The sequence below is a fragment of the Salmo salar genome, chromosome ssa14 (genome assembly GCF_905237065.1).
Source record: "Salmo salar chromosome ssa14, Ssal_v3.1, whole genome shotgun sequence".
In the NCBI taxonomy this organism is placed as follows: domain Eukaryota; kingdom Metazoa; phylum Chordata; class Actinopteri; order Salmoniformes; family Salmonidae; genus Salmo; species Salmo salar.
This window is the reverse complement of record NC_059455.1, coordinates 56,163,902-56,190,968: the sequence shown is the minus strand read 5'-3', so window position 1 is coordinate 56,190,968 and position 27,067 is coordinate 56,163,902. Positions and strand designations below refer to the sequence as shown.

Below are 27,067 nucleotides of genomic sequence, written 5' to 3'. Positions count from 1 at the left end.
GGATAGGTGTACAGAGGCGGAGGGTTCTGGAAGATGAAGGGTGTTTATCAAGGGCTGAATGTCAGTAGCTAAACCCTTCTTTTATAAAGCATCAACCAGTTCATCTAAAAGTGTTGAAATTGGTCAATTGAAATATAATCTTTACAAAATAAATATTTTTTTCAGACCTTTGACCACATGCTTGTCGCCATAGAGGACATTTCTGGACAAATAGGAGATAACTACATGAGAGCCAAGTATGTGGACACTAACATCATATCAACTTCAATAAGTTATTATTAACATAAGTATTATTTAAATAAATGTATTACATACCATACCTTCAAAGACTAAAGTTAGCACTAAATTGTTTTTTTACTCTCTTCTCACATCCTTCTAAGGTGGAATAAGTTTGAGGAGAAGTGGTTGTACTGGTTCTTGATGACGCCCTCTGCCAGGAAGTCTTGTGACCCCATATTCAACATTTTCCACAAGCTCAACATCAAGGATGCCACAAGCTATGTGAAAGAGGTAAGAACGACTCACAAGGTCAGGGAAAGCCATGACAATTAATACTGTAGTTACAATGCTACACAATAGATTAACCTCCAGGATCATTGATTTACTGTAACATTACAACAAATAGAAAAATTGGATGGCAGACCATGAAAGATGTGTATAGCAGATGTTGCAGCGGGTGCAGTGAAATCGTTGTGTTATTAGAACTGTTAGGCACTAATAACACAAGCAATTCACTGCATGCGCTGCTACATCTGCTGTACTGTGTACGTGACCAATAAACTTTGATTTGATGAAGAATTTGTATCCCATTATCATAGGGAGAACGCAGAGGCTCATTGGCGTTCGTACGTAATGAAAGCAAGGCCGATGTGGATTTCAATAAGAAGTTTGGTGCCGATTTCTCAGAGATGATGCCTTACATCATGACAGAAAATATGGGACCAGATCATGTTCCAGTCTCCTCCATCTTGTAAGCAACATTGCCTAACTTAGTCTGCATCCCAATAGCACCATATTCCATAGTGCTGAGGTCAAAAGTAATGCACTATAGGGAATGCACTATAGGGTGCTATTTGGGATGCAACCTTATGCATGTCTAAAACACATGCATCATGAACTTGGGATGGTAGAAATGTAAACTTAAACCCTGTTGGGGGATTCCACTCCAGAAAAAAATATGTTTGTTATCTCAGAGTGTTCTGGCAATTATAACATAGAAAGTATATTGGATGGAAAGACGTTTGACATGGCCAACAGCTCTAAAGAGAGGCTAGCAAGCAATGCTACCTTTAGGCACAAACACGGGTTTAGTTTAAAGCAACCTTGGACAACCCTGGGGCAAAGTACAGGCACTGAAACTGATAGTGTGTGCAGCTTACTCACCCATTTTGCAGATGTAATGGCTAAGTAAAGCAGAGAACTAATTTCCATGCTTTCCAATGGCGCAAACTATCTGCTTGGTCACTGGTTGTAGGTGATGCACGCCCACCTGCGGCTAAATAACTGCTACACGTGATGCCAGAAAGACTGGCAGGGCTGGGAACAGGACAATAGGAATGGAGATTAAGGCATGTATAATGCAATCCATCCTTAGAACAACCTTTCATAGCGGGGGGTGCTTGGTGTCATTGTCCATTTGGAAGACCCATTTGCGACCAAGCTTTAACTTCCTGACTGATGACTTGAGATGTTGCTTCAATATATCCACATCATTTTCCTTGCTCATGATGCCATCTATTTTTTGAAGTGCACCAGTCCCTCCTGCTGCAAAGCACCCCTACAACATGATGCTGCCACCCCTGTGCGCAAGCCTCTGCCTTTTACCTCCAAACATAACAATGGTCATTATGGCCAAACAGTTCTATTTTTGTTTCATCAGACCAGAGAACATTTCTCCAAAAAGTACGATCTTTGTCCCCATGTGCAGTTGCAAACCGTAGTCTGGCTTTTATATGTCAGTTTTGGAGCAGTGGCTTCTTCCTTGCGCGGCGTTTCAGGTTATGTCGATGTAGGACTCGTTTTACTGTGGATATAGACACTTTTGTACCTATTTCCTCTAGCATCTTCACAAGGTCCTTTGCTGTTGTTCTGGGATTGATTTCCACTTTTGGCACCAAAGTATGTTAATCTCTAGGAGACAGAACGCGTCTCCTTCCTGAGCGGTTTGACGGCTGAGTGGTCCCATGGTGTTTATACTTGCGTATAATTGTTTGTACAGATGAAAGTGGTACCTTCAGGTGTTTGGAAATTGCTCCCAAGGATAAACCCGACTTGTGGAGGTCGACAACTTTTTTTCTGAGATGTTGGCTGATTTCTTTTGATTTTCCCATGATGTCAAGTAAAGAGGCACTGAGTTTGAAAGTAGGCCTTGAGATACATCCACAGGTACACCTTCAGTTGACTCAAATGATGTCAATTATCCTATCAGAAGCTTCTAAAGCCATGACATAATTCTCCGGAATTTTCCAAGGTGTTTAAAGGCACAGTCAAGTATGTAAACCTCTGACCCACTGGAATTGTGATACAGTGAATTATAAGTGAAATAATCTGTCTGTAAACAATTGTTGGAAAAAATACTTTTGTCATGTATAAAGTAGATGTCCTAAGTGACTTGCCAAAACGATAGTTTTTTAACAAGAAATGTGTGGAGTGGTTGAAAAACGAGTTTTAATTACTCCAACCTAAGTGTATGTAAACTTCCGACTTCAACTGTAGGAATTCCTCTTGTCCAGATGGGATATGGCAGTGTGCATTGCGATGGCGATTGCATCGTCTGTGGATCTATTTGGTGCGGTAAGCAAATTGAAGTGGGTCTAGGGTGTCAGGTAAGGTAGAGGTGATATGATCCTTCACTAGTCTCTCAAATCACTTCATGATGATAGAAGTAAGTATTACGGGACGATAGTTATTTAGTTTAGTTACCTTTGCATTCTTGGGTACAGGATCTATGGTGGACATCTTTAAGCATGTGGTGACAGTAGACTGGGATGGGGAGAGATTGAATATGTCCGTAAACACTCCAGCCAGCTGGTCTGCGCATGCTTTGAGGACGCGGCTAGGGATGCCGTCTGGGCCAGCAGCCTTGCGAGGGTTAACACGTTTAAATGTCTTACTCCCGTCAGCCACGGAGAAGGAGAGCCCAGAGTCCTTGGTAGTGGCCACGTCAGTGGCACTGTGTTATTCTCAAAGCGGGTGAAGAAGGTGTTTAGCTTGTCTGGATGTAAGACGACGGTGTCCGTGACGTGGCTGGTTTTCCCTTTGTAGTCCGTGATTGTCTGTAGAGCCTGCCACATACGTCTCATGCCTGAGCCGTTGAATTGCAACTCCACTTTGTCTCTATACGGACGTTTTGCCTGTTTGATTCCCTTACGGAGGGAATAACTACACTGCTTGTATTCATCCATATTCCCAGTCACCTTGCCATGGTTAAATGTGATGGTACGCGCTTTCAGTTTTGCGTGAATGCTTCCATCTATCTACGGTTTCTGGTTTGGGTAGGTTTTAATAGCCACTCATACATCCTGATAAACTCAGTCACCGTATCAGTATATGCGTCAATGTTATTCTCGGAGGCTACCTGGAACATATCCCAGTTCGCGTGATCAAAACAATCTTGAAGCGTGGATTCCGATTGGTCAGACCAGCATTGAATAGTCCTTAGCATGGGTACTTCCTGTTTGAGTTTCTACCTATAAGAGGTGAGGAGCAAAATTGAGGTTTGATCAGATTTGCCAAAAGGAGGGCAGGGTAGGGACTTGTAGGCATCCCGGAAGTTGGAGTAGCAGTGGTCGAGTGTTTTAGCAGCGCGAGTACTACAGTCAATGTGTTGATAGAATTTCGGCATTCTTTTCCTCAAATTTGCTTTGTTAAAATCCCCAGCTAAGATAAATGAAGCCTCAGGATATGTGGTTTCCAGTTTGCATAAAGTCCAGTGAAGCTCTTTGAGGGCTGTCGAAGTATCGGCTTGATGATGGAAATATACACGGCTGTGGCTATAACTGAAGAGAATTCTCTTGGGAGGTAATATGGTCCGCATTTGATTGTGAGGTATTCTATGTCGGGTGAGCAAAAGGACTTGAGTTCCTGTATGTTATCACAATCATACCATGAGTCGTTAATCATGAAACATACACCCCCACCCTTCTTCTTCCTGGAGAGATATGTATTCCTGTCTGCGCGATGAACTAAGAACCCAACTGGCTGGACAGACACAGACAGCATATCCCGAGAGAGCCTTTGTTTTCGTGAAACAGAGTATGTTACAATCCCTGATGTCTCTTTGGAAAGAGATCCTTGCCCTGAGCTCATCAACTTTATTATCCAGAGACTGAACATTAGCGAGTAATATACTCAGAAGCGGTGGGTGGTGTGCGCGCATCCTTGTCGGACTAGAAGACCACTCCGAGTACCTCTCCTTCTCCGGCATTGTTTTGATTCGGTCTCTGGAATCAGTTCAATTGCCCTGGGGGGTACGAAAAAAGGATCCGTTTCGGGAAAGTTGTATTCCTGGTCGTAATGCTGGTAGTGCTTGTGAGTAACCGCCGCTCTGATATCCAATAGTTCTTCCCGGCTGTATATAATAACACAAAAAATGTCTGGGCTAATAATGTAAGAAATAACACATAAAAAACGAAATACTGAAAAGTTTCCTAAGAGCTAGGAAGTTCCTCCCAGAACTATGCGATGAGAAAGATACCTGATTAACCCAGGTTTTATTGAGCTTGAGATGCTCACTATCTGGCAGGTGCCTCTCTTGTAATAAAGTTCCATATAAGGGCATATCGTCAATATAGCAGGGTTTCCCCCGAGGGCGCTCATGTGCAGTTGTTACCCATCTCCGCTGCTGTGGCAGTTGGCTTAATAAAATAATAGCAACAAATGTAGGTGGAAAAGTACACATTTCCTGACTCAAAACCGATAGTACTTTTGACAAGAATAACTAATTCAGCCGTACACTTTCAATAAAACAATGAATTTGACCACAGTTCGTGGATTTGTGAATCATTCACTGACAACAGAGCAGAGTGAAGCTTGCATCTAGCAATGTCATGTGATCCGTTTTTGCAGCTGTCTCAGTTCTGCACTCCAGTGAGAGAGAGGGGGAGAGTGCAAACTCCACTGAACTAGTTTCAATGTATGGAATTACTTGGGAGTTTCTGGATTTTGGGTAAACTTCTTTAAATTAAGACACCGTGGAGCCAGCATGAGATCTGGCTCAGAAAATGTACCTCAATGCAGGGATGAGAAATGCGTTGTCCTCCGAATTGTCCCATTATCCCACAGTGGCATATCCCATCCCTGCATTGAGGTACGTTTTCCGACCCATATCTTGTGCCGGCACCACAGTGTTTTAATGTAACCATGATTGCATTCTGACCCCAGTGCAGGTCAGTGTGAACAAGTGTAACTGTAGGGTCTGTATTTTCTGGCAAAACCTGAATGGTAGGGTCTGGGATTTGGGATCAGACATCACATAGGCACATCGAATCCTTGCTATAGTTGAAAAAAATAATATTTGAGACCACACTATTGTCCCATAGTATGATAATATTTTGTCTTCAGCATCCTAAATAATACCACGGATGCACAGTTTTTGTAATATTGAACCTGGAGGCAAAAAGGGTAAGTGCGAATCACACATTCTAACTAAATGAAGTTTACCTAATCACTAATCTGCATTGTGTTAAAAACTAATAAGCAGTTTTAAGGCACAATTTGGTGAAATCCTCAAAGGACTCAGAAAGCCTTGGTTTCCCATTACTATACACAGGTATGGACAATGAGTGTACACCCTCCCTTGTCATCCGTGGTAGAACCAAGTTCGCTAGTCAAGAGTTCCGTCTCGCTTATTTTATCCCCAAAACTCACCAGCCATTAGGTGCCTGCCACTGGTTACAATAGAAACAAAAGTATATGGTAGCAAAAGCACGGTTAATACAGATGCCCAATCCCAAATCGACCCCTAAATGCACTTGTGGAGAACTGAGAGGATTTGATTGGTATAAGCAACGTGGTGAAACATACACCCAGCCTTTCAGAGGGCAAGGTGGTGTGATTACAATTTTGCTTACACAGTTGGAAAAATCGACTCACATCTCCACAAGTGCATCGGGCGTAGGGTTTAGGGGTCGATTTGGGATTGTGTGAGATCATTCTCATTGCTCTTTAATGTAACACTTACAATATGTAGGTCAGGGCCCGGTTTCCCAGTATCATGGAATTTAGGCTTAGGAGTGTTTTAAAGATGCATCTTTCCTACAACGGCCGAAGATGTAACATACATTTCCCAAAACACCACACAGAGAAAACATTCGCTAAGTATGTCATTGAGGCATGTGTCCATAGTGATAGGATCGAAAGAAAAGCATCGCTGCTCTTGGATCAGATTTATTCATTCAAATCTTAACTTAACATTAGAAATATTCCACAATACTGATGACGGATCAGCTCCTAGAAAGATATAATCACTTAATGACTGCAAATATTGAGGTGGCTTATTCTAATGCTTACCCTATAATAATGTACTAAATCAAGATTTGCCACATCATTACACACATGTTGTTACACATCATGGAATAAATTGAGGCAAATATTACCGACAGTGGCCTATTTCAGTTAAATCCAACTCAATTGAATGAACAATTTATTTAAATATTGAATTACAGTATATAGACCTATGTAACCTATACTATAGGCTATTTACAGTGATGGAAAAAAGTATTTGATCCCCTGCTGATTTTGTACGTTTGCCCACTGACAAAGAAATGATCAGTCTATAATTTTAATGGTAGGTTTATTTGAACAGTGAGAGACAGAATAACAATAAAAAAATCCAGAAAAACGCATGTCAAAAATGTTATAAAATGATTTGCATTTTAATGAGGGAAAGAAGTATTTGACCCCCTCTCAATCAGAAAGATTTCTGGCTCCCAGGTGTCTTTTATACAGGTAACGAGCTGAGATTAGGAGCAAAATTGTTGTATGCCCTATATATAGCATTCTGTTGGTTGCAAGAATTTTATATCATAAATTAAATTGAAAAACTCTAAGTGTTGAATAAAGTGTTGTTTTTTGTACCAGTTCATAAACCATATGCCATGGAATTGGTACATCGAAAATCTCTTCCCATTTATTTTGCAACCTGTATGGTGCAGCTGTCAACTTTTTTGTCCTCAAATTAAACTGGAATATTTTTCTATTTATGCCAGCTCCTTTCAGCGAATTTGTATCTTTAATATATGGCAGGCAAACAAGTTCCCTACCTTTTCCCTTTTCCCTTTTCCACTTTCCTCCTCCATTTGTGTGGTAGTGATGCAATCAGTTGGTTGTAAATTTGGATTGAGCAGATATTCCCATATATTTTTGATAACTGCATATGTGACATAACTCCTCCCTTTCTATTCATAATACCATTAATAAATATAATTTCAAAAATAGCATTTTTTCCATAAAGAATGTTTTTTTTATTAATCAGTGTATTTGAGTATAACCATAACATTTGATGTAATATTTGATCTATATTTTCTGGAGGATAAAACTGAAATTGTAACCACCTTTGTTTGGCTTGTTTAAGAAAGTGCGATATTTAGACAAAATTTCATTTTCAATTAGTCAGAAATGAGAAGTTGTAATCTGTTTGAAGGCAAAAAAGGCCATTTTTGAACCTTTCTTTAATAATCTACTGGAGAACCATTTTGGGTTTAAGTATAACTTATGTATGAGTGAAGCTTTTAGTGAGAGGTTTAAAGCTTTGACATATCAATGGGCACGTTTCATTTTGTCTGGCACTGCATTCCAAATAAAATGAAATACTTTTTGCTCATATGATTTTTAAAAACGAGTCATCTGGAGTAGGCAGTGCCATTAGTAAGTTAGTGAACTGTGATAGGACCAAAGAGTTAATCAATGTGATTTTTTCCATAAATAGACAAGTATTTACCTCTCCATGGTTGCAGAATCATATCTATTTTGCTAACTTTCTATTGAAATTAATTGTGGTAAGTTCATTTTATGTTTTTATATATTTTTTGAGATGTGAATACCAAGTATGTCTACTTCACCATCGCCCATTTTATTGGTAAACTACAAAGTAGTGTAAACGATCCAATACGTAATATGGTAGACTGTCGGAATATGGTTTTAATTCAGAGAGCCTAGAAAAGTGATCAAGATCTTCAATGAAACTGTGCAGGGATATAGAAAAACTAGAGTCATTGGCATACATTGACACTTTTGTTTTTATCCCCTGGATTTCTAACCACTTGATGTTCTTGTTGGATCTAATTTTAATAGCTAGCATTTCAATGGCCATAATAAATAGATATGGAGACCTCAGACAGCCTAGTTTTACTCCTCTTAAACGCTCAATACTTCTGAGAAGTAACCATTGTTTACTGTTTTACATCTGGGGTTGCTGTACATAACTTTAACCCATTGTATAAGAGATTCACCAAAATTAAAGTAATCCAGGCATTTATATGTAAATTCTAGTTGTACTTTATCAAACGCCTTTTCAAAATCTGCTATGAAGTCCAGGCCTGGTATCTTCGGTGTTTCATAATGTTCAATTGTTTCAAGTAATTGTCATATATTATCTCCAATAAAGTGCAACTTTATTAAACAATGCTTTTTGGAAACAGCTTGGAGATTTAACGATGCTCCTACGAGGGTTCTAATGATGAACTTAGACTTAAGATGCTTTTGGGAAACCGGGCCCTGGTACTTTTTCAAGTCTGCCCTCCAGTGGCCAGCAAATTACCAACAGTGAATATGTATGTTTCTTCCCTTCCAGACGGGACAGTGTGCCCTCTGTTTGCCTGGACATGCATGAGCAGGACCTGAAGATGAGGGAGTCAGAAGACTTTGACGCACGCCATCTGCTGCAGCAGCACTTGTACAAAGGCAGGAAACAGGTATTGCTTAGTCAAAGACAATTAGATCCTCAAAAATCTCAGGTGCGCTAAAAAAACACACTCTTTTTTACCCTCTTCTCTTGCTCTCATTCCATCACCTAACAGCACAGACACAGGTACAGTCGGAAGCACCTCGAAGTCAACGAGGACGAGCATGAGGTGCAGGAGATCTTCCAGAGAACCATGAGGAGCCGTCTAGAGTCCTTCAAGTCAGCCAAAATGGGTGTCGCTCCACCCAAGAAGATAAGCAAGCATTTAAAGAAAGACCAGCCACAAAAGGTCAGGGAAGACCACTTTTCCCTCCTTCCCCCTTGTCTTCATAACCATCCTCTTGGAGGCAATGTGATAATATGTATGTTGTGTATTTGACTTTGTCATTTTTAGATGCCAAATGGAAAATCCACGGATAACAGTAAAAGCAATGCTTATGGGGATGAAGGTACTTCTTTGCTCTTTTCTGTTCACTTCTCTTTTGCATTATATGAGAAGGTTGAGGTCAAGGGTCATTCTTAAACTACGGTGGTGTTTTTGTAGATTTTTTGGGGGGGGTACCTATTCTAATCAACTAATACGGCAGCTTAATGCCTTTTAATAATTTGTACCATTATGATATCATTTTGCCACCAGTAGGAGTAGTAACACCAATGACATGTTTTAGGTATTTGAGGGTTTTCATAAATGGATGGCACATATTCTCAAGTAATAATTTACTAAAATGAAATGATTAACCATTTTGCATACAATGTAATTTCCCTTATTTTAAATTGAGTAACACCAATGACACTTTGTATTTATGTAAAATTATTGCTTCCGTCCCTCTCTTGCCCCAACCTGGGCTCGAGCCAAGCAAGGGAAATAACTACTTTGTCTCGAGTGACGTCACCAATTGAAACGCCACTAGCTAACTAGCTAGACATTTCACAATGGTTAAATGTATCAATGGAATCCTCAATTTTATAACATATTAAATGGGTGTGATTAGCTAATACTTTTCTTTAATATAAGCCCCTCCCCTGATAAGTTTGCCACTGGAGGGAATGCTCAATGTCCTTGTATACAGTCTCTTTGGAGTGATTTTCAAGCCAGTAACACCAATGACATAAAACATTTGTGACACATAGGAAGAGGACAAGGCTGCTTACATTTGCTTTCTGCCATTTTGGTTTAGATACCTGTGCATAAGTAAACAACATAATTTAATTGTTTTCTGATTGACTGTTTCTATCTGCCTCCAGATTTAGAGTTTTCTGAAGGAGACAGTGCCTCTGGTTGCGAGGCTGCTGGCGGTTCATTCCCCATGACAGCCTATAGAGGAGGTAAGAGAGTCTTCTTCACATCAACTCAAAATGAATTAAATCAACCAAGTTAAACATGTCTAAATCAGACACTAAAACACTTCAGTCACTAAACAACAATAAGCTCACCTCTTAAGAGACCTTTCAATCGATGAAATAATTTCCAATTATTTTAAATCTCTCTCCTGGTCTAGCTGGAATCGTCAACCCAGCTTTCATGGCGGAGATGGACACCATGGACCCCATGCCACCAATGCAGCAGATTCCTTCATGGCTGGCTGAAGCCGGGGTGGACAGCAGCACCGTGGTCCCTTCTCAGAGGGCTCAGCTGAGACTGCCCTGGACACCGAGCAACCTCCGCCGCCTGGCTCCGCTGCGCCTCAGTACCCATTCCAATGACTCCTTCCTGCTGGCTGACTCCCCTGCCACACAGGAGGGCATCTCTGAGCTCCCACCACCACCTCCCCCACAAGACGGACAGGGTCGGGGTACCCACAAGTAGCCCTTCCACAAACTGACCTCTTTTGACCCCTAACCCTGGGTCCAGGTTCTGACCCCAGTTGCCAAAGATCAAACTGCAGACATCAGACTTGTTTTTTGTTCTGTTCAGTTGTTTAATCATAGTCCTGTATACCAAACAAAACAATCCAGGTCGTCACCCTTGTGCTCTCCAAATAAGGCTTTGGGAATTGCACAATTTACTGAATTCTTCCGTATGTGTTTAATTGTAGGTTAGGTTTTATAAAGGGGACTGCACTGTATGCAACTCCATCTTAAAATATGGAGATCATCATGAGACCAACACCAAATAAGAATAATTGGACATGTGACCTTGCCGTCCAAATCCATGGACTCAGTTTACCTGACAAAACCAATCCCTTAAACAACTCACTTAGATCCAATGTTGACCGATAGTAACAGAAAGTTTAACCACACTCACTATATTTAAGTCCATTGAATGATACCAAACAAGCAAGTTTATGCATGGTTTCAGACTGTCCTTTTTGTGACCACACCACCTCAGCCCTTAATGTGAGAAAATAATCTAAATTTATATTGCAGATTTAGAAATGTTAGGCCTATTGCAATTATATTGATTGAAATGATGTCTTAATCGCTTTGTGTGTGTTTTTTTCAGTTTGTTTGAGAGACTTGTAGCCACTATTTATTCACTAATAAAGTGTATTGGCCACCTGTATCTTGTATCAGTTTGTTCGCCTTTTGTATTACACTAATCTAAGCAGAATAATGTTCAGGTGAGACATATTCACAGATGGTGAGGGGCTGCAACAATCATTCACTTACAATGGTGTTATTCATAATAGCCTGGTGTTCCACAATGACTAGCTTTGTGTCTCTGTTATGGTAAATATTTTTTTTTCGTAAGGGTGTAGATTTATTTTTGAATAATATCAACAGTAGGGCATTTCCATGTGAAAAGCCCCATGAACACTAACGTGAAGTTCAAAGGATCAAATTAGGTGTTAAATAAAGCTATGAGTCTATATTTTGGAAAGATTAAGACATACAGCACATTCGGAGAGTATTCAGACCCCTTCACTTTTTCCACATTTTGTTACGTTACAGGCTTAATCTAAAATGCATTAAATAGTGTTTAACCCTCATCAATCTACACACAATATCCTATAATGACAAATCAAAAACAGATTTTTAGAAATGTTAGAACATTTATTAAAAATAAAAACAAATCACATTTATGTACGTATTCAGACACTTTACTCAGTACTTTGTTGAAGCTACAATATGATGATACAAGCTTGGCACACCTGTATTTGGGGAGTTTCTCCCATTTTCCTCTGCATATCCTCTCAAGCTCTGTCAGGTTGGGGAGCGTCGCCACACAGCTATTTGCAGGTCTCTCCAGATGTTCGATCGGATTCAAGTCCGGGCTCTGGCTGGGCCACTCCAGGACATTCCGAGACTTGTCCCGAAAGCATTCCTGTGTTGTCTTGGCTATGTGCTTGACATCGTTGACCTGTTGGAAGGTGAACCTTTGCCCCAGTCTGAGGTCCTGAGTGCTCTGGAACAGGTTTTCATCAAGAATTTATCCCTCGATCCTGACTAGTCTCCCAGTCCCTGCCGCTGAAAAACATCCCCACAGCATGATGCTGCCACCTACATGCTTTACCGTCGTGATGGTATTGGTCAGATGATGAGCTGAGCCTGGTTTCTTCCAGACGTGACGGTTGGCATTCAGGCAAAAGAGTTCAATCTGGGTTTCATCAGACCAAAAAATATTTTTCTCATGGTCAGCGTCCTTTAGGTGCCTTTTGGCAAACTCCAAGCGGGCTGTCATGTGCCTTTTACTGAGGAGTGGCTTCCGTCTGGCCACTCTACCATAAAGGCCTGATTGGTGGAGTGCTGCAGAGATGGTTGTCCTTCTGGAAGGTTCTCCGATCTCAACAGAGCAACACTGGAGCTCTGTCAGAGCTCCCTGACCAAGGCCCTTCTCCTCCGATTACTCATTTTGGCCGGGCGCCCAGCTCTAGGACGGCCTTGGTGGCTCCAAACTTCTTCCATTTAAGAATTATGGAGGGGAGACCTTCAATGCTGCAGCAATGTTTTGGTACATATCCCCAGATCTGACCCTGTCTCAGAGCTCTACAGACAATTCCTTCGACCTCATTGTTTGGTTTTTGCACTGACATGCATTGTCAACTGTGGGACCTTATATAGACAGGTGTGTGCCTTTCTAAACCATGTCCAATCAGTTGAATTTACCACAGGTGGACTTCAATGAAGTTGTAGAAAGACCTCAAGGATGATCAATGGAAACAGGATATACCTGAGCTAAATGTTTTGTCCCATAGCAAAGGATCTGAATACTTACATCTACTCATTCGAGGATTTTTCTGTATTTTTACTATTTTCTACATTGTAGAATAATAGTGAAGACATCAAAACTATGAAATAACACATATGGAATCATGTAGTAAACCAAAAAGTGTCCAACAAATCAAAATATATTTAATATTTGATATTCTTCAAAGTAGCCACCCTTTGCCATGATGACAGCTTTGCACACTCTTGGCACTCTTCAACAAGATTGAGTCTATAATACTAACATGTTTCAAGCAGACCACCGTAGTCCCTGTGCCCAAGAACACAAAGGCAACCTGCCTAAATGACTACAGACCCGTAGCACTCACGTCTGTAGCTATGAAGTGCTTTGAAAGGTTGGTAATGGCTCACATCAACACCATTATCCCAGAAACCCTAGACCCACTCCAATTTGCATACTGCCCACAGATCCACAGATGATGCAATCGCTATTGCACTCCACACTACCCTTTCCCACCTGGACAAAAGGAACACTTACGTGAGAATGCTATTCATTGACTACAGCTCAGAGTTCAACACCATAGCACCCTCAAAGCTCATCACTAAGCTAAGGATCCTGGGACTAAACACCTCCCTCTGCAACTGGATCCTGGACTTCCTGACCCTCCCCCAGGTGGTGAGGGTAGGTAGTAACACATCTGCCACGTTGATCCTCAACACTGGAGCTCCCCAGGGGTGCGTGCTCAGTCCCCTCCTGTACTCCCTGTTCACCCACGACTGCATGGCCAGGCACAACTCCAACACCATCATTAAGTTTGCAGATGACACAACAGTAGTAGGCCTGATCACCGACAACGACGAGACAGCCTATAGGGAGGAAGTCAGAGACCTGGCCGGTTGGTGCCAGAATAACAACCTATCCCTCAACGTAACCAAGACTAGGGAGATTATTCTGGACTACAGGAAAAGGAGGACCGAGCACACCCCCATTCTCATCGACGGGGCTGTAGTGGAGCAGGTTGAGAGCTTCAAGTTCCTTGGTGTCCACATCAACAACAAACTAGAATGGTCCAAACACACCAAGACAGTCGTGAAGAGGGCACGACAAAGCCTATTCCCCCTCAGGAAACTAAAAAGAATTGTCATGGGTCCTGAGATCCTCAAAAGGTTCTACAGCTGCAACATCGAGAGCATCCTGACTGGTTGCATCACTGCCTGGTATGGCAACTGCTCGGCCTCTGACCGCAAGGCACTACAGAGGGTAGTGCGTACTGCCCAGTACATCACTGGGGCTAAGCTGCCTGCCATCCAGGACCTCTACACCAGGCGGTGTCAGAGGAAGGCCCTAAATATTGTCAAAGACCCCAGCCACCCCAGTCATAGACTGTTCTCTCTACTACCGCATGGCAAGCGGTACCGGAGTGCCAAGTCTAGGACAAAAAGGCTTCTCAACAGTTTTTACCCCAAGCCATAAGACTCCTGAACAGGTAATCAAATTGCTTCCTGGACTATTTGCATGGTGTGCCCCCCCAACCCCTCTTTTTACGCTGCTGCTACTCTCTGCTTATCATATATGCATAGTCACTTTAACTATACATTCCTGCACATACTACCTCAATTGGGCAACCAACCAGTTCTCCCGCATAGTTAGTAACCGGGCTATCTGCATTGTTTCCCACCCACCACCCGCCAACCCCTCTTTTACACTACTGCTACTCTCTGTTCATCATATATGCACAGTCACTTTAACCATATCTACATATACATACTACCTCAATCAGCCTGACTAACCGGTGTCTGTATGTAGCCTCACTACTTTTATCGCCTCGCTACTGTATATAGCCTGTCTTTTTACTGTTGTTTTATTTCTTTACCTACCTATTGTTCACCTAATACCTTTTTTGCACTATTGGTTAGAGCCTGTAAGGTCTACACCTGTTGTATTCAGCGCACGTGACAAATAAACTTTGATTTGATTTGAATTCCCAGATAGCCTATTCAGGTATGATGAATCCTTATCATTGATTAATTCAATTTGCTTTTGCAAATTCATTCACGTCCAACTCCCACAGTACTGGTACAGTGCTGATGGTTCATTAACGTCTATAAATAGATTAAAATCGTCTTTGCAGCTCCCAACATATTCCAAAACCAAACTTTAGAAAATTAGGAAAAAAACATTTTCCTTTCAAATGTTCTAATAATGTTCAAGCTATCAGAGAGTGTAGTCCCTACTTGCCCGCTAATTAGTGAACCTCGACCCATAAATGGATTGATCTCGGACCTCAACAGCAATACCAACCTTAATTATGCCATTAGCGGAAAAACAGCAGACAACAACGCTTTCCAAAGTCAACAATCGGGCGCAGGCCTCGTAAAGGTTCTCTCCAGTCTAGCCCTGATGTCTTGCCATCCAAGATTGGCATCGGTCCAATACCGCAGTGCACAATTGAAGCACGAGCAGGTAACGGTAGACATAAGGAGACAGGTGGAGAGAACCGGGAAACCAATGACAACTGCAGGAAAGGGAAAAATTCTGCTAGCTATGGAACTGCGTTTGAAAACGGAACAATTAAATGTAATTGCAAAAATGTATGACGATGAACAACCACAAACTCTTCAACAAAATCGCCTTCTACAGGAACTAAATTGCCTTCTACAGGAACAACTCGATCTAGCCAAAACTAAATACGATGATGTCCATGCCAAACTAGATAAGTCTGACGAATTATCTACAAACAGGAGCGCTCAACTTGATAACATGCATGCAGTTTTGTTGAACGTTACTCAAAGTAACACAGTTCTACTCAAAACGTTGCTGACCAAAGACAATCAGTTAGTGAACACGATGACTAATTTGGATGACAAATCAGCAGAACTTATTGAAATCGCTGACCAAATGAATGATGAGAAAACTCAGTTGATGAAGATGGAAATATTGATTTCTAAGCAAGCGGAGGAAATCTCATCACTGAATCTCTCGCTCCGTACTCAAGACCTCTATCTGCAAACCATGACAGATAAGTTTGAGACCGAAAGGTGCAAGTGCGACACTCACGTGTCCAAAATCTGGAGGAAGTCCAGAATTGTCACGCTCTACAGCATGACTACCAATCCAAGCAGCCCTGTACTCACAGGAGTAAAGACAATAGGTTTCAGACTTTGCGTCCCTCATGTGTCCCTCAGTCTTCTCCTCTTGGCCATTCGGCACTGAGTAATATGGCTCCTCATGGCCAACAACAACAAGGCTTGGCTTCTCCTCTTGGCCTTTCAGACCCAATCTCCCCACAGGATGAAGCCAACCCTCTCCGCCCGCTTGGCGCAGAATACCTTGACAAACTCGTCAATAATTTCCCCACCTTTGACCCTGTTCCAGGTCAGCCAAACGATACTGAGACGTTCCTAGCTGACATAGAGGACGCGTTGGATGGCTACCCGAACGCCACGGGTTCTGACAGGGTTTACCTGTTGAAGCGAACGTCGAATAGACACGTGACGAGGTCCATTCGTCTACAACAGCAACACGTGCTAAATGACTACGCTAAACTTGCCACAGCTTTGAAATTAGAATTCAGTGGTTCTGCGACTCGCAAACACGATAGCTCACTGGCTAACACGTCAAACAAGCTCGGAAGCTAACTATCATAGGCTTCGTTCAGCTTACTTTGGCCTACTCACTGAAACAGGAATGGAAGAGCTGTTACCATTCAAACAAATGTTTCTGTCAAACATGTATCCCACCTTCATTACTTACTTGGGCCCTGCAGCCCACATTGGCTTGCCTATCTTACAACCCAGAGAGCTTGCAAGCACAGCTTTTGAGGCATCAAAAGTTCACAATGCTAAGGGCCCTGATCACTCGGTTTTGAAGTTTGACCAGGAGCACTCACTCCAGTTAGAGGGTGCATTATCAGGTATTGGAGCGTTGAGAGATGATGCACAACAACGGTTTCTACCACGAAACCATGATTCCAATAACCACCGTGGTCAAAATAACTGTAAAGTACGTTGCCATCAAAATGACTACCGCTACAATCGACCTGTTCGCTACGGACAAACCATCCCCCCCCCAAAAAATGTATCCTACCACTGATTTCAATGGCTGGCACTTTTATAATAGGGCGAAATAGGGCTTCCACTAGATGTCAACAGTCTTTAGAAACAGTTTCAGGCTGGATTTTGGAAAAATGAGCCAGAAATTGTAGTTTTTCTAGTTGGCTCCCATTTTGGCTGTAGTGTTTCCAAGCGAGTGAATGAGAGCGCGTTCTTTGGTATTTTTCTCCGGTAAAGACAATAACGACTCTGTCTTAAATTTTATTGTTTATTTGCTTATTAGGGTACCTATTGTTTGATTATAAATGTTGATTGATTTGTTTGGATAAGTTTATTGGCAACGTTTGGGAATCATTTTGTATGCATTTTGAAGGAGGGAAACCGTGTGGATTATTGACTGAAGCGCGCCAGCTAAACCGAGTTTTTATGGATATAAAGAAGGACTTTATCGAACAAAAGGACAATTTGTAATGTAACTGGGACCTTTTTGGAGTGCCAACAGAAAAAGATCTTCAAAGGTAAGGCATATATTATCTCACTATTTCTGACTTTTGTGTCGCAACTCCCTGGTTGAAAATGATTTGTTATGCGTTTGTGTGCTGGACGCTGTCCTCAGATAATCGCATGGTTTGCTTTCACCTTAACCTGTTGGGGCTAGGGGGCAGTATTGAGAATTTTGAAAATCTGACATAGCGGCTGGATTAACAACAAGTTAAGCTTTATCTTGATGTATTGCACTTGTGATTTCATGAAAGTGTAATATTTATAGTAATTAAATTTGGCGCTCTGCAATTTCACTGGAAATTGTCGAAATGGGACGGTAGTGTCCCACTAATCCGCAAGAAGTTAAAAGTGGAACGATGCAACACTACACTTCGAGGGGTCACTCGGACTACCTCGCCTCTCACATTGAGAGTCATGCTGAAACTACACTTCCAGGACGTATCGCTCGTTCACTCTGTGTATATTACCAGCCTCGAAACTGTACCCCTGCTACTTGGAGCAGACTTGATGGATCGGTTACTCCCATTGATGGTTTGGAAAACCAACCAGGTATGGTCACAGGCCACAGTGCCTTCTCCACTGACTACACTGTCTTCCCCTAACGCTAGCTGCAACGCAGTCATTCACAAGGGGTTTCTGTCGAAAGCACCCCTTGGGACAAAGACGTTTAGAAACCTCATGGTGCAGAATCCGATCCAAGGAGATATTACGATATCGCGACACATTCCATCAGCCAACCTGATTTGACCATTCTTTTCATGATTTCAAGCCAGCTGTCTCTGTGAATAAGCAACTTCCCTCCTCCTTGCAGTCGTGCAATACGGTAGTTGAGATGAACTTCTCTTGCCCTTTGGACACTTCTGCAAGCACTGCGGCCGTCTTAGCAAGAAAAAAATCGATGCGCAGTAAAACCTTGAAATCAGCCCTTGCCTTAACAGGAAGCCAGTGTAGGGAGGCTAGCACTGGAGTAATATGATCACATTTTTTGGTTCTAGTGATGATTCTAGCAGCCGTATTTAGCACTAACTGAAGTTTATTTAGTGCTTTATCTGGGTAGCCGGAAAGTAGAGCATTGCAGTAGTCCAACCTAGAAGTAACAAAGGCATGGATACATTTTTCTGCGTCATTTTTGGACAGAAAGTTTCAGATTTTTGCAATGTTACATAGATGGAAAAAAGCTGTCCTTGAAACAGTCTTGATATGTTCTTCAAAAGAGAGATCAGGGTCCTGTCACGTCCTGGCCAGTCTAAGGGTTAATTGGTATTGTAGTTTGGTCAGGACGTGGCAGAGGGTATTTGTTTTATGTGGTTAGGGGTGGTGTGTTTGTTGTAGGGCAGTTGATTTAGGTATTCCGGGGTTTTTGGGCACTGTTTGATTTTCATGTATTCTATGTTGAGTCTAGCGTGTCTGTTTCTATGTTTGGGTTCATTGGGGTTGGGACTCTCAATTGAAGGCAGGTGTTGTCTATTTGCCTTTGATTGAGAGTCCCATATATGAGGGTGTGTTTGTCTTTTGTGGGAGATTGTTGTGTGCACTGCGTTTGTTTGAGCCTGCCACACTGTTGCCGTTGTGAGTATTGTTTGTTGTTTTGTTTTTTCTCAAGTGGATACCTTACATGTTTTTTTTCAGTAATAAACATGAGTGTCCACAATCCCGCTGCATTTTGGTCCTCCTTTCCTCAACACGACGAAAACCGGGACGGGTCCAAAGTAACGCCGAGGTCCTTCACAGTTTTATTTGAGACAACTGTACAACCATCCAGATTAATTGTCAGATTCAACAGAAGATCTCTTTGTTTCTTGGGACCTAGAACAAGCATCTCTGTTTTGTCCGAGTTTAAAAGTAGAAAGTTTGCAGCCATCCACTTCCTTATGTCTGAGACACAGGCTTCTAGCGAGGGCAATTTTGGGGCTTCACCATGTTTCATTGAAATGTACAGCTGTGTGTCATCCGCATAGCAGTGAAATTTAACATTATGTTTTCGAATGACATCCCCAAGAGGTGAAATATATAGTGAAAACAATAGTTGTCCTAAAACGGAACCTTGAGGAACACCGAAATTTACAGTTGATTTTTCAGAGGACAAACCATCCACAGAGACAAACTGACATCTTTCCGACAGATAAGATCTAAACCAGGCCAGAACTTGTCCATGTAGACCAATTTAGTTTTCCAATCTCTCCAAAAGAATGTGGTGATCGATGGTATCAAAAGCAGCACTAAGATCTAGGAGCACGAGGACAGATGCAGAGCCTCGGTCTGACGTCATTAAAAGTTCATTTACCACCGTCACAAGTGCAGTCTCAGTGTTATGATGGGGTCTAAAACCAGACTGAAGCGTTTCGTATACATTGTTTGTCTTCAGGAAGGCAGTGAGTTGCTGCGCAACAGCTTTTTCCCCAAAAAATTGAGAGGAATGGAAGATTCGATATAGGCCGATAGTTTTTTATAATTTCTGGGTCAAGATTTGGCTTTTTCAATACTGTTGTACCTGTTTTCTCCAGCATCTTCACAAGGTCCTTTGCTGTTTTTCTGGGATTGATTTGCACTTTTGGCACCAAAATACGTTTATCTCTAGGAGACGGAACGCGTCTCCTTCCTGAGCGGTATGATGGCTGCGTGGTCCCATGGTGTTTATACTTGCGTGCTATTGCTTGTACAGATGAACGTGGTACCTTCAGGCATTTGGAAATTGCTCCCAAGGATGAACCAGACTTGTGGAGGTCTGCAATTTTTTTTCTGAAGTCTTGGCTGATTTCTTTTGATTTTCCCATGATGTCAAGCAAAGCGGCACTGAGTTTCACGGTAGGCCTTGAAATACATCCACAGGTACATCTCCAATTGACTTCTAAAGCTTCTAACATCATTTTCTGGAATTTTCCAAATTGTTTAAAGGCACAGTCAATTTAGTGTCTGTAAACTTCTGACCTACTGGAATTGTGATACAGGGAATTATAAGTGAAATAATCTGTTTGTAAACAATTGTTGGAAAAATTACTTGTGTCATGCACAAAGTAGATGTCCTAACCGACTTGCTAAAACTATAGTTTGTTAACAAGAAATTTGTGGAGTGGTTGAAAAACAAGATTTAATGACTCCAACCTAAGTGCATGTAAACTTCTGACATCAACTGTATACAGCTACAGACTGTGAATTTGTAGTCTTTAGTTTTGTAGATTTCTTAATCATTCATGACGTCTGGTTCAACACCGTCCTCATGCTTTCTAGTCTATAGTGTAGTAGCCATTTCAATGTGGGGACTCAGTCCCTGCATTTTCTTGACAAAATGTACATTTTGTCAGAAGTGGGTTTTATGCACTCTGGAAAAGGGGGGCGTTCCATGATGCCGATGTAATGTCTGTGCCCATGTGGGCGTGGCCACTAACTTGGTTAAGTCTTCATATGAGAAACAATTCTCTCATTTAGAAGGCTAACATCACATTACATCTTCTCAAAAATAGTTTAATATTTAATCATATATGTTCCACAACATATATGAGATGAACTTCTCTTGCCCTTCGGACACGTCTAGTAACGGGGAACTATACTCATTCAGAGATACAGTTATGTTGTTCTACCGTCTTTAGTTATATCACAAATTATTAATAATTTCGACAGGATTGTTCTTTAAATTCCCAGGGACTATTCCAAATGTTTGGAATACAGAAATACTGTTTAATTATTCAACCTTTTTTCTGGGGGAATGGCCCTAGCCCTCACCCTCCGATCCAATAGGTCCCAGAGGTGCTCAATCTGATTGAGATTCAGGCTCTTCGCTGGCCATGGCAGAACACTGGCATTCCTGTCTTGCAGGAAATCATGCACAGAACGAGCAGTATGGCTGGTGGCATTGTCATGCTGGAGGGTCATGTCAGGATGAGCTTGCAGGAAGGGTACCACATGAGGGAGGAGGATGTCTTCCCAGTAACGCACAGCATTGAGATTGCCTGCAATGACAACAAGCTCAGTCCGATGATGCTGTGACACATCGCCCCAGACCATGACGGACCCTCCACCTCCAAATCGATCCCACTCCAGAGTACAGGCTTCAGTGTAACGCTCATTCCTTCGACGATAAACGCGAATCCGACCATCACCCCTGGTAAGACAAAACCGTGACTCGTCAGTGAAGAGCACTTTTTGCCAGTCCTGTCTGGTCCAGCGACGGTGGGTTTGTGACCATAGGCGATGTTGTTGCCATTGATGTCTGCAGTCCTCATGCCTCCTTGCAGCATGACTAAGGCACGTTCACACAGATGAGCAGGTACGCTGGGCGTTTTTCTTTTGGTGTTTTTCAGAGTTAGTAGAAAGGCCTCTTTAGTGTCCTAAGTTTTCATAACTGTCACCTTAATTGCCTACCGTCTGTAAGCTGTTAGTGTCTTAACGACCGTTCAACAGGTGCATGTTCATTACTTGTTTATTACTTGTTTATGATTCATTGAACAAGCATGGGAAACAGTGTTTAAACCCTTGACAATGAAGATCTGTGAAGTTATTTGGATTTTTACTAATGATCTTTGAAAGACAGGGTCCTGAAAAAGTTTACTTAATGAAGCTGCCCGTTGAGGACTTGTAAGGCGTCTGTTTCTCACACACAACATAACTATTATTAATGTGTTAAGCTATACATAATTATATTTGGAATAAACAAAGTTTGATGACATGACAATTCCCACTCTCTCTTCGCCTGACTCTATACCTTCGGGATCATTTTCTGCTGCGTTCCACAAAATTAAGGCCCTAAAAAAATTCCTCATGCTTTTACCCAGTCTTCCCCTTCTGGCCATAGGTTACAAGGGGTATTCTCAAGCCATGTTATTTTCACTTCGCTCTCCATCTCCTTCCTCTTCCATGGCCTCCCGATATAGGAGAGTACGGTGGCCCTAATCAACTTTACCTACTCTTGTGGTAACTCAGCACTGTTTATACATTTCAACATCAAAGCCCTCAGAAGATGCTATCCCAACAATGCTACCACTAACACTGCCCATGATGCATACTTCAAAATATTCCTCATTTGCGCTATAGTCCAGTTCCATGCTGTTACTATAGCATCCTTCAGTTACTGTCCCTACAGCGACTGCTGTGAGAATAGTTATTGCATTGATTGTCTCCTGCTCCTGATCTCCTATTGCCTTTGTTGTTCCCCGATAGATTTAGGACTGAATCTTTCAGATACTCCCTACCTCCGAAACGTCTACATATGCACAATTGAGAGCATCCTGTCGGGCTGTATCACCTCCTGGTACGGCAACTGCACCGCACGCAACCGCAGGGCTCTCCAGAGGGTGGTGTGGTCTGCCCAACGCATCACCGGCGGCACACTGCCTGCCCTCCCAGACACCTACAGCACCAGTGTAAACTTTGGGTCTCAGCGGTTGATAAGCAGCCCCCTTCTGACACTTTCCTGTCACTGTCACTCGGTCCCAATCTTCTGGGAGATATGTCAAGTGTTTGCTGGCTGTTAGAAATGGGGGAGATATTAGTGGCGTTGGAAGAGTATCCAACCTCACAAAACTCTGAGTCACATGTTTCTTAATAACACTCTGCAGGTACTTCCCTTCCTTAATTTATGAGCCACATAGATCTCCGCTCCAGTCATTTCCCAATTCCCCGTAACGCTAACGCCTTGGTTTTTGGGACTCCACAGAATACACTGATGTCGGTCCTCCAGCCTTTGCAATTAACATCCTTATGCAGACATTCTGTCTCAAACACATGCCCCATATGTACCTTGCCTCTGGACACAAATACATTTGCACATAAATCATTCTAACCCATAACACATTAGTCACTACTGCTAATCCACTTCTATAATTATAAACATACTAAAACATTCTAAATCAATTAGTCAATTTCCAACAATCCCTCCTCTGGAACAATGATCACTCATGTTCCACGACACCTAGAAAACATATTAATTTGAACAGGGAAGAGAGAGAATACATGTTTAATAATTTCACACCACCCTTGATACAAGTGAGACTGGGAGAAGAACCGTCCACCCGTTCTATTCAATGCCAATGGGATGCTAGTCTCCATGCCAGTCCCCTTCATCCTCATCCTCGGATGTCAAAGCAAGACACAGACTATGAACCTTGTACGTAATTAATTGTACTGTATCATCCAGCAATCCATATGTATTGCTGCGCTTTAACATTAGGATCACTGGCAACCCGTCATTCAGGGCAGGGTTTTGAGGCCCACATTTCTTTTGCTAAAAATGTGGGGCTCAAAACCCTATCTTGAATGACGGGTCACCACTGATCCTAACGTTAAAGCTTCCCTGTTCAAATCAATATGTTTTCTAGGTGTTGTGGAATATGAGAGTGATCATTGTCCAGAGGAAAGATTGTTGGAAATACACTACCATTCAAAAGTTTGGGGTCACTTAGAAATGTCCTTGTTATTGAAAGAAAAGAAGAAAAAAAATCCATTACAATAACATCAAATTGATCAGAAATACAGCATAGACATTGTTAATGTTGTAAATGACTATTGTAGCTGGAAATGGCAGATTTTTTATGGAATATCTACATAGGCGTACAGAGGCCCATTATCGGCACGTTCCAATGGCACGTTGTGTTAGTTAATCCAAGTTAAGCATTTTAAAAGACTTATTGATCATTATAAAGCCCTTTTGCAAATATGTTAGCACAGCTGAAAACTGTTGTTCTGATTAAAGAAGCAATACAACTGGCCTTCTTTAGACTAGTTGAGTATCTGGAACATCAGCATTTGTGGGCTCGATTACAGGCTTAAAATGGACAGAAACAAAGTACTTTAATCTGAAACTCATCAGTCTATTCTTGTTCTGAGAAATTAAGGCTATTCCATGCGAGAAATTGCCAAGAAACTGACAATCTCGTACAACGCTGTGTACTACTCCCTTCACAGAACAGCGCAAACTGGCTCTAACCTGAATAGAAAGAGGAGTGTGAGGCCCCGGTGCACAACTGAGCAAGAGGGCAAGTACATTAGAGTGTCTAGTTTGAGAAACAGATGCCTCACAAGTCCTCAACTGGCAGCTTCATTAAATAGTACCTGCAAAACACCAGTCTCAACGTCAACAGTGAAGAGACGACTCCGGGATGCTGGCCTTCTAGGCAGAGTTGCAAAGTAAAATTAGTAATTTGGAACAAATCAGTGGCTAACTGCAAGCAGTGCAATGCAACCAATAGCCTGCTATTCTATTGAGTGGCTGTGTGTTTTTTTTCCTGAGTTCCCACCATTAATCCAGAGATTGCCAGACTTTGGTGACAAAGTTTGATGACAAAACCGCTGAGCCACCTTCATGTTTAAGTGGGCACATCACAAGCCAAGGTGAGCCCAAAAATGTATTGTATGCTGCTGCATAAATTATATAATATGAAAGGGAGATATGCATACTGCAGCTAAGAAAGTAATACTAAGTATGTTATGTAGTAAGCTGTTAGTAGCCCATGTGCCTCACCTTAATAATTTGGTCTATTTTCACCTCTTAATTTTGCCTAACGTTACTGTTTTTTTTATAACCTGTTTTTGAGAAATGTCATCATCTAATATTGTAAGAGGTTTCATTGTCTGCTTATATGCCCCCTTTATTTATCCTACGGTTCTGACTTACTGTAAGAGCAGTCCATGTTCTGCATTCTGTCGCTGTACATTTCAAAAGTGCTGAACACATAGTTATATTGACTATGTCCATCGTCGCTCGCTCATTAGTCTTAATCGAAATTACTGAATGCCTCTTATCCAATCATCGTTCCCTTATGCCATAATTTGTACATGTCAATTGTCAGCCATATCAGCTATGTTTTTTAAAAAGGCAGTAAACGAGGCAGAATTAATTGTTTCGCTGCCAGACAAGGCTCCGCTGATAGCCAGGTGTAAGCGATGGTGAGGATTCACTCCATTGTGCTGGAAAGAAAAAGCTGTCCCAACAGCAGAGCTATGTAGGACCTAACAGTTTGTGGGCACCACTTGTCGACGTTATAGTGTAATTAATGTATTGTTTAGTGTTGTGTAGTGTCTTTGCTGGCATGCATCTAAACATTTTTGGGGGAGTTTGCCCCACCAAGATTTACATTCTAAAATCGGCACTGATTAGGATTCTGATGACATTGTAAAATGACTGCTCTCAAAATACACCATCATGGTAAGCCCAAGCTCTCATCTAGTGGGTTCTGTAATAACCTCCCTCTTGGAGGACATGATAAAATAAGGTTTAAAGGGAGGAAAACCCTCCCTACACTCAATAAATTTGAGCAGTGCACCCTCCCCTCACTTTGTGCTCTCCTCACAGCTCTTTCACTCCTTTCCGAATCATAATAAAACACTTGATAAATTATCCAACCCAATTTTAGAATGACAGTCCTTAGTGCTTCGCTTTGAGTTGATCACTCGAATTCGAGACCCTCAATTTAGCACACACTGACAGTTAGAATGTACATTTACAAAACAGGGAAAATATATAAACAGTATCTACTACAAGATAAAAACTTTTCTCATTACGTCCCGTTTGTCCCTGTTTTACTGTCGCGAGTGGCATGTTTGTATTTGTATTCCTGGGGTCCAGCAAAATTAAGGCAGTTAATAACAGATCGGTATCTCAATGCATTTTAATCTAAATTACAATAAGCATGTGTAGACCTCCAAAATCAACATGATACCCCAAATAAACAGTTTACAGCAACCTTAAATCAATTCACAGGCACAGTTGACCACCCCCTCCTTCCCCGCACTCTTTTTCCGGTATTTCTTCATGTTCTGCTTCAGATAGTGTTTCAGTTTGTCCTCCAAATGTCACATGTTCAAAGTGGATGGCCCTTGATAATGTATCTCACCTGAGCCGCCACTGTTGTTTACATTCCATTATAACTTGTTCATTTTTCAACCAGTATACCAGCATCATGAAAGAAGATTGGACGGCATCTGTCTCCATGCCTACTCCACGTGGACTCATGTCACACTCCTGAGAGAATAGGCATTAGAGAAAAAGGCATTTGACAGCTTTGAATGGATGCTGTGTACTGGTTGCTGGCTTGGACTTAGGTCTCAGTAGAAGTGGTGAAAGACAAGGTCGTAGTGAGCGCCTTTGTCACTATTTCTTCAGCCGGTTGGGGGGGGGGTGAAGCTCACACTGTTCTCGTCGATTTATTCCTTCCATGCATCAAGATACCATCTGCAGTCACTATCACCATAACTTCGAGAGAGGATAGACCAAAACAACAGTTTAAGGCATTTCTGAATCAGAAAATCCAAACAACTATTTACCGAAAGACAAATTATTACCTTCCTAATTTTCTTAATACAACATTTCTAAGACAAATGTTAAAGAGCATACCAACACACTGCTCACACCATTTTCCAAATTGGCTTATACACCCTTATCATACTGGCGATCTCACTGCAGAGTTACCAGGTCAGGGATTTGGAGAGCTAACCCTTAGGGAGAAACCCCGACCATAATCTGGTGAGATTTGTATCGAAACAAAGTTAAAAACCAAAACATAAACAGCT

The 27,067-nt window shown here is 41.8% G+C and overlaps 1 protein-coding gene across 1 annotated transcript in view; it reads left to right on the top strand.

The window, feature by feature from the left end:
* LOC106569766 (sodium/hydrogen exchanger 3) overlaps window positions 1-11,405 on the top strand; it is a 65,565-nt gene extending 54,160 nt beyond the window's left edge. Inside the window, exons 9-16 of the mRNA XM_014141359.2 lie at window positions 166-236; window positions 381-510; window positions 819-970; window positions 8,792-8,912; window positions 9,018-9,191; window positions 9,297-9,351; window positions 10,148-10,228; window positions 10,402-11,405. Of these exons, the coding sequence (XP_013996834.1) occupies window positions 166-236; window positions 381-510; window positions 819-970; window positions 8,792-8,912; window positions 9,018-9,191; window positions 9,297-9,351; window positions 10,148-10,228; window positions 10,402-10,709 (1,092 nt within the window). The 3' untranslated portion in view covers window positions 10,710-11,405. The remainder of the gene's footprint in view (window positions 1-165; window positions 237-380; window positions 511-818; window positions 971-8,791; window positions 8,913-9,017; window positions 9,192-9,296; window positions 9,352-10,147; window positions 10,229-10,401) is intronic.
* The last annotated feature ends 15,662 nt before the right edge of the window (window positions 11,406-27,067 follow it).